Source organism: Acyrthosiphon pisum, chromosome A1 (genome assembly GCF_005508785.2).
Source record: "Acyrthosiphon pisum isolate AL4f chromosome A1, pea_aphid_22Mar2018_4r6ur, whole genome shotgun sequence".
NCBI lineage: Eukaryota > Metazoa > Arthropoda > Insecta > Hemiptera > Aphididae > Acyrthosiphon > Acyrthosiphon pisum.
Window position 1 is genome coordinate 96,293,121 of NC_042494.1, and position 8,749 is coordinate 96,301,869.

The following is an 8,749-nucleotide window of genomic DNA, read 5'->3' on the forward strand; positions in this document are numbered from 1 at the left end:
GGATTATGATAAAATTACTATTGATTCGTCGATTGTACCCAAAACCATAGAAAATCTTCGTGGAAAAGTATTACATGATTATATAAATGCTTTTGGTTTAAGTGTTTACGATATGGAAAGATATTTATCTTCTGTGGGTAAACATGTCGTTGTTGTCGGTGGTGAAATTGGTTTGAAAAATCCCGAAATTGTTAAAGAGTATATAACAAAAAGTATGAAAAGTAACAATTTTCAAGAATTATATGCTGTGGCTTCGATTATGCCAAGAAATATTAAATATGGAAAAATGTTACCAGGACACACCGTCACGTTTAGAGCTACTTTAAAAAAAAATGACGAGCTAATACATATGATAATAGATTACCAAAGTCAAGCCAGCGACCAGTTATCGCATCTTTCGCCACCGTCAGCCGGTGTAGACGCTATAAATTTAAATACACGCTTTAAACAAATTGAAGATTTGTTTAAACCTAAACATGATGATATTGAACATTATTTTTTTTATATTTATGAAAAAAAAAATAAATAGTCAATGTTATTAGAAATATATATTATTTTAAATTATAAAATAAAATATACTTGTTGCTGTTATTAATTTTTGGTCTATTTATTTATTTTCATGATAAAATAAAATAATATATAATAATTAACTTTTAACGACATTAGACAAAATTGAACATTAAGTGCTTATAAAACAATTACGACTATACGTATATCTAATATTTTTATTATTATCAAAATAAATTAATAGGTATACTTGTGGGTATAAACGGGTTTTCCAAAAATGACCTTAGATATCGGACATCCCCAACCAACAATCTGTAAAAGTATAAAACATATTTTGTATAATGTACAATAACAATTAAAGTATAAAATTCATCACTTTTTATGTGGCTGTTGAGAATGTGTATAATTACTAATTATTGAAATAAGTTCTGACTGATCAGTTTTTTTTAATTTTAGAATTTGATAAAATATGATATAAGAATAATGTTAAGTGATTTTACAGTTTTAATTTTAAGGTTCAATTTTTTGTTATGTATGGGAACATGCCAATATGTATGGATACTTTAGAAAAGACTCTTGCGTTATATTTTGCTTTTTACATAAAAATCGACAATGGTCGATTGTGATAGGTGCAGTAATTAACTTTAATTAAATCACAATTTTAATATTTAAATATATAATACTACAAACCAACCTTCCCTCGATCTCCATTGACTTGATTGTATTTTCCATTCCAATCGGTACAAATTGGTAAAACATAATAACTAAAAGAAATTCGTTTTTTTAGAACAACAATAGCTACATCTTCAGTATAAAACCCACTGACTCCATAAAAAGTTTCTTTCAGGTAAATACTGTCCACCTATACAATTGTTATAATTTATATTTTATATATGTGATACCAATTATTTTCAGATGTTTGAACTATTAATAACTTACAATCATTATTTGAGAATATAAATTGTCAACAATTGTAATGTTTCTATCATATTTTCCAACTCCAATTTTGTACTTACCGTCGTCTTTTATTATTCTATTAGATGACTTACTATTTTCCCAAAAACAACGAGCCGCTAAAAATGATACGTATTTAATTTTAATTCTTTCACAAATTCGTTTTACAAAAATTTTACCCGAAATGACTAAATTTGAAGAAATTATTGATCCCCACAATTTATCTCATATTTGGAATCGATTTCAGAGAATCTATATATTCCAGCATTCCAAGGGGCCGTTCCATGAGATGCTATTTGACCATTGTGGATCCTTCTTTGGTCTACATATACTTTTCCACAATCTAAATTAATATTACAGATACATATAAAGTGTAATCTTAGAAAATAAAATCTCCATAATATTATGATAATATAAATATTATTTCGAATAATATGCGTAACTCTAGCATCTAATGGTCATTACCACGATGTAGATAATACGGTGCGGTCGCTTCCTATCTTAGATAAGGCGTATGGTGCTCAGTAATAAATAATAATAGTCTTACAAAAAAAGATAATTTTTTAGTTTTTTTTTTTACAAACTATTTTATACGATTATTTAAAAACAAATGAAAAATCTGAGTTCGATGCGGGCAGTAGAATGTTGTTGTTTGTCAATTAAAAAATAAATAACTGATTATATTCAGTTGTCAACGCGTGTTATTCGCATTGACTCTCGTGAAGTCATTTTTGTCCGCCGAAACGCCCGAAAGGGACAACTAATACAGTGAAACCTCCATAACTCGAACGTCTATAAGTCAAATTTTCGATAACTCGAAGGAATATCTTCGACTCTGCATTTCAATAAGTACACACAATTTTTTTATAACTCAAATTTTCGATAATTCGTAATTTTTTTTCGCCCCCAACCGATTCGAGTTGGATCAATATTACCGCTCCACTCACAACTCAGACAAACAACCATTTACACAAAACATCACTCACAAAATCGTGCGACGCCGAAACGATATTATGTGAATTAGGTTGCCGATAATTTGCTCCTTAACATATAGCAAGCACCGGAGGATTTTTCTTTGAATTTTTTTTTTTTCTATTTTACTTACTTTTTTTGTTATTTTTTAATTAGCCACGTATAACCTAGCACGTAAGTTTTGCGTAGTCAAGAACAAAAAAAGTAATTACCTAATATAGATAAATTGTGATTTCACCAACATATGTTGAGCATAAAATTTAAAATACAAACATTCAAAAAAAAGATTACAAAAAAAATCGTTGGGGAAGTAAACTATACCTACATTCGTTCCTAAGGTTTTAATGCGTAAGTCGCTACACAGATAAGCCATAGCATAGGAGTTTTCGGTGACTAAAAATGTGCTGTCTAGGTTCGCTGTATCCTTACACTGTTCTAGACAAGGCCGTATCCAGACTTTTTTTTTCGGAGAAGGAGGGGGTCCCCCTCTGACACGGCCTTGCCTCCAGACGTACTATTACGTCCAAAACATTTACACCATTCACTGATCCAAACGTATACTATTACATCACTGTGTATTTTATAATATTCCCATTTTACGGTAACCCTACAAGTTTTGGAAGCCATAGTTAGCATTATATTAAACTTAAACAGTTAGATCATATAGATCTCAAAATTGAAATCTTAAAAAAAATCTTTAAGTATTTTATTTTGTGTAGCATAGGTACAACTGTTGCAGTTGATAAATAGTGTAGCAGTGAAAGGGTTAGGGTGCACTTATCCCTAAAACAAAAGTAATATTAAATGTCATATAGGCTATAGCTATTAGTTTTTACCCGTTTTCATATTTGTTCTAAAATCTTTTCCAATACACAACACTTTGATCTCGTCTGAACCATCTGAACAATCCTTACGACCATCACAAACCTTCGACGTTTCGATCGACACTCCATTTGGACAATTAAACTTGCTTTCTGTATTTCTATAATTTTATTCAATCATTATGCAACAAATTATTATTTAATATTAATTGTACAATATTATAAGTAAACACAATACGAACGATAATCAAATTATAAAAATTTCTACGGGTACACTAAATACTACAATAGATAGTTATGTTAAATCCTACTATAATTGCTTATCTGCCATTGGCGAGAAATATAGTAAAAATTGACCAAATTCGTTAGAAAAACGATTTTCTGACATTTTATTATCACGGTCACTGAATCAGAGACTATAGTAGGTATAACCAGGGTTGCCAACCGTCCCGATTTTTGCGGGACATTCACGATTTTGAGATTTTTTTCCCGCGTCCCGATCAAAATTTATGCGGGACATATTTTTCCCGGGACATAAGGAAATTACTAAGAAACTAAACAATTTATAATCAACGATAAAATGTTTCATTCGTTATCGAGTAAAAAGCAATAATCTATTATTATATTTATAGATACTATGGCATTTGAACATTACAGTTATTATTTATTTATAAATAATATCTAACCAATTACCAAGATATACGTAGATATGTTTATTTTATCTGTATAGTAATCAGTAATAGCGTTTTATTATAATGGTATAATACGCTGTATGCGTTCAGTTACGCGGTGCTTACGGTGATGTGATGACATTATAGTTTGTGCTTAGTATATTGTATAATAATTCGTTCGATTAATATCGTATTCAGCTTATTAATATTTGTCCGTGCATTTTTCGATTAAAGTACTTTTTATTGGTGTACTGCAGTGTGTGCATATAATAATGAGTGACTCTGAAGAACAAAATATTACTAATAATGACCATACTCCACCAAAAAAGGTAAAACGTCTTTGTACTTTTCGTGATGTGTGGTTAAATTCATATACTTGGCTTAGAAAATCAGAAAATAACAATTTGTTTGGTAATTGTAAGCTATGTAAGAAAGACTTTTTAATTACTCATGGTGGTAAATCTGATGTGCAACACCATGCAAATACCGTTTCCCATAGACAAAAAGAAAGTTCTAGTAAACAATTATGTACAATAAATTCATTTTTTGTTACCAAAAATACATTGGAAAGTCAACAAGTTAATTTGGCAGAAGTTTCTAAAATTTTTCATAATATAAAACATAACTTATCTTATAATTCTCTTGATTGTGATTTTAAGTTGCTTCCTAAAATCTTTTCCGATTCAAATATAGCCAACAAAATATCTTGTGGTCGTACTAAAGCTGAAGCTATAGTACAAAATTTACTTGAGCCGAAAGCAGAAGAAATTATAGTTAACGCCTTAAAGAATATTTCTTACTTTTCAGTTGCTACAGATACATCTAATAAAGGAAATAGAAAAATGTATCCAATTGTAGTTCAATATTTTTGTCTGCAAACTGGATGTCAAATAAAATTATTAGATTTTTTTGAACAAGCCTGCGAAACTGCTGATGGTATAAGTAATTCGGTTCTATCAACTTTGGAAAAATATAATATTAATATGTCAAAAGTATCAGCATTTAGTGCCGATAACACAAATTCTAATTTCGGGTGTCGTAGATCAGCATTTACTCTTTTACAATCACATAATAAGAATATTTTTAAGTCTGGTTGCTTAGCACACGTAGTGCACAATACTTTTCGAAAAGCTTTAGATGGTCTCGATTTTGATTTAGAAACTTTGGTACTGAAAATATATGCACATTTTTCTGTATCAGCATCCAGACGCGAAGATTTAAAAGAATTAATTGTTTTGTATGCTGAGTTAGAATGGCAAGAATTAGTTAAACATTGTCCTACAAGGTGGTTGTCAATTGGCCCAGCGATCCAAAAAATTCTCAAGTTTTATCCTGCATTGATATCTTATTTTATTTCTCTTGGCGAAGACTGTCCAAAACAAATAAAAAAACTTTTATTTTTTGAAGAAGACGAGTCAGAAATTGAACATTTATTTAAAAAACCAAGTATTTACTTACATTTTTGTGCCAATGTTACTATTATGTTTGAAAAAGCAAGTAAATTACTTCAAAAGTCTGAGACGAGTTCCACCGAGATATTTTATATTATGAATGAGTTAAAAACTAATATTTCAACTCGCATAAATGAACAGTTTTATGGCTCAAATTTCATCACATGTAAGAATAAATTATCAGTATCTAACATAAATACTATAAAAAAAGACTTTGATATGTTCTACAACACTGCATTAACTTATTTATCTAATCATTTTGATTATGAATATTCGCCACTAAAATTTTTGGAACCACTTTGCTTAAAATCAAATTTGTTACTTTATCAAGATATTGCAAAAATAATTGAAGTATTTGGACTAGTTGATGTAATTTCTTTAGATGAAATATTTGAAGAATTTACAATTATCAAGCCTGCTATACCAACAGTTAGCTTCAAAAATAATTTAACTGTTTTATGAAAAATGGTTAGAACTTTTATCAATTCAGAAATTAAAAAATTTTGAAATATTATTAGAATTTATTCTAAGTACCGTATAACAGAAAGAAAGAACAATATATGACTAATGTAATTGTAATAAACAATATTATTATCTACATTTATGTCACTAAATTTTGTTCTCATCAATATTATTCTATATTTTGTATTCGATTAAAAAAATTAATGATTATAATAATTATACAATGCAAAAAAATAATATCTGTGTACACGAGGAATAGGTAGTGAAACAATGCGTTGATTTTCAATTTTGAAAAGTGGTTCCTAGTCGCAAATCAAATCTAGTTGGAACTTGGAAGCGTTAAGAAGTCAAAATCGAAAATTCTCAGTAGTTATTAAAAACATCTGGAAAAAAATAAAATTTAAGAAAAAAAAGAATTTTTACTCAAAACAAGTTTTCGACAAAATGTATGTAGTTTTTTTGATGTAACTAAAAAAAATAATCGTAGTTACTTTAAATAATTTAAATATTTATATGACCATTCTCCATACATCATAAAATAAAATGTATACTCCTTTTAAGCATTTTTTTAAAAACTATTTTAACTATTATGATATGAATGTCATCTTAAATTGTTATACCTAATAGAAGTTCAACAATATTAAAGATACATTGGCTCAATTTTCATATAAAGTTTAAATTTTGATAAAATTCATGGAAGTCCGAAAAATTATTAATCATTATAATATGGTTAAAAATGTAAAAAAATTTCAATTTTTAAGGATTGAAAATTTAAAACAAGGTTTCTCATAAGTATAGTTCATGCTGTAACCAAAAAATACATGAACACAGTTCTTTTTACCTGATATTTTAAGTTCAAATTTTGACTTAATTTGATATTTAAACAAATAATAACAATTTTAGTTATTTTGTTATAATTTAAAATTATTATTCGCGAGAACTTGAAAGTATATAATTATATTTTATACACAGTACACACAAATACATTTAAAAATGCAATGTTTTCGGCCAAAGTTAATTTAACCTACTGTATTAGTGTATTACTAATAGAAAAATAAATTTCTTTAATAGCAACATTATCATAAAAATGTGTAGTCACTTGGGAATGTAGGATGACACACCGTTTTTGCTTTGAATAGTTCTTCATATGACTTAGGTACCTAACGATTTATCATTGAATTAAAATTTAACACAACCATTAGTATTACTTAGGTCATACACTCTTGAATAATGTAGACTATTATTCTATAATCTTAAATACTAGCATTAGTTACTTTTAGTAATTTACTAAGATAGTATTTAAATATATTATGTATTAAATATTAATTATTGCAAAATATTATTATTACCAGAAAAACTATAATCCCTGTTTGTACAAAAAATGTAAAATTTGTATATATTATTATATACCTCTATTCACATCTCATAAGGGTACACCGGTTAACTATTAATACATTCATGAGATCAAATATCTCAATAGGTACATTATTTCATTGAAATTTGATACGTAATAAGAACATTGTTTTTATCTTTTCATGGGCCCTCAGAAGAGCGCGTTCAGTCAGATCCATTATTCTGTTGAAATAAATAAAAATAAAAATACACTATTAATACAAAAAAAAGAAACAATATTTTAACAACATAATTTTTATTTTTATTGAGCCGAAAAAGATTTGACACAAAATGGTCTGAATTTGATAATAATACATAAAAAAAATTTATGTTTGGTGAAGCCAAAATATATGTGTTTTGACGCAAAGTGGTCTTATTTAATGATATTATATAAGCAAAAAAATTTATATTTGGTGAGCCGAAAGATAAGAGGTTTGACGCAAAGTGGTCTGAAAATGTAACAATTTTGAACATGAAAAAATAATTAATGATAGTATATATAAAAAAAAAAACACCAAACAAGACACAAAAGCTGGGGGATTAATACGTGATGGCGAGGTGTGTGCAGATGCAAAGGCCACTGGTCACCTCCGTACGTTCTCCCGGCCGGTCCCTAAGGCGGACGAGTGTGATCGCTGGTGCGTTTGCTCGCGGGTGACGACCATCGTGACGGCGGGCTGGATCCGACCGCGACGGCCGCGGGTGCGACATTGGACGACGATTGACGGCGAGCGGCTAGTGCGCGATATTGTGCGCGTCGACGTTGCACAAGTGCTAAAGACGACTGTTGTGACGGCGACGACGGAGACACCAAAGCCACTGAGCGAGCGAAGACAGCTATTTGGTGCTGTGGAATCGGCGGCGACCTGAGGCGCGACTAGGCCGGCGGAATTACCACTGGACGAAAAGGGGAGAGAATCGGCAGACCACAGCGCAACGCACCGCGATCCTGATACACTCCGTGATTTTCGTCCTGGCTTTCCGACTCGGCCGGCGGGCCCACCACTGGCCGAAAATGGAAGAGAATCGTCGGTCCACGCCGCAACGCACCATGGTCCTGATCCTCTCCGTGATTTTCGTCCTGGAGTCCCGAGACTCGGCCGACGGGATGACCGCAGGCCGAAAAGGGGAGAGAATCGTCGGTCCACGCCGCAGCGCACCATGGTCCTGATCCTCTCCGTGATTTTCGTCCTGGGGTCCCGTCGGCACAGTGTCTGTCGCGCCAATGGCCCCGCCGCCTTGGAGTCGCGAATCGCCGAACCCTGAAACTTGAGCAGTTTCTGCGGGTCGGGCGATGCAGTGACGTCCGCTTTCCTGTAGCTTACCTTAGCTCTATCGCTCACCCATCGTGCTCTGAGGTCTTCGCCGCCGCCGCCGTCACGAGTCACCTTCATGCACGCTGCAGCCGTCGTCGAAGTACCGTAGGGGCGGTATCGTTGCCCGCGCAGGTACAGCTAGCCGTCGTATGTCGTTGTCGTCGTCGTTGTCCATCCAACGCTCCTCGCACGACCGACGCTGC

The 8,749-nt window shown here is 31.6% G+C and overlaps 1 protein-coding gene across 1 annotated transcript in view; it reads right to left on the bottom strand.

Moving 5' to 3' along the window:
• Positions 1-631: 631 nt before the first annotated feature.
• Positions 632-8,749, bottom strand: part of LOC107882158 — a 27,234-nt gene continuing 19,116 nt past the window's right edge. Inside the window, exons 13-17 of the mRNA XM_029486297.1 lie at positions 3,270-3,415; positions 1,641-1,804; positions 1,447-1,580; positions 1,202-1,369; positions 632-819 (exon numbers count right to left, since the gene is read on the bottom strand). Coding sequence (XP_029342157.1) covers positions 1,665-1,804; positions 3,270-3,415 — 286 coding nt within the window. The 3' untranslated portion in view covers positions 632-819; positions 1,202-1,369; positions 1,447-1,580; positions 1,641-1,664. The remainder of the gene's footprint in view (positions 820-1,201; positions 1,370-1,446; positions 1,581-1,640; positions 1,805-3,269; positions 3,416-8,749) is intronic.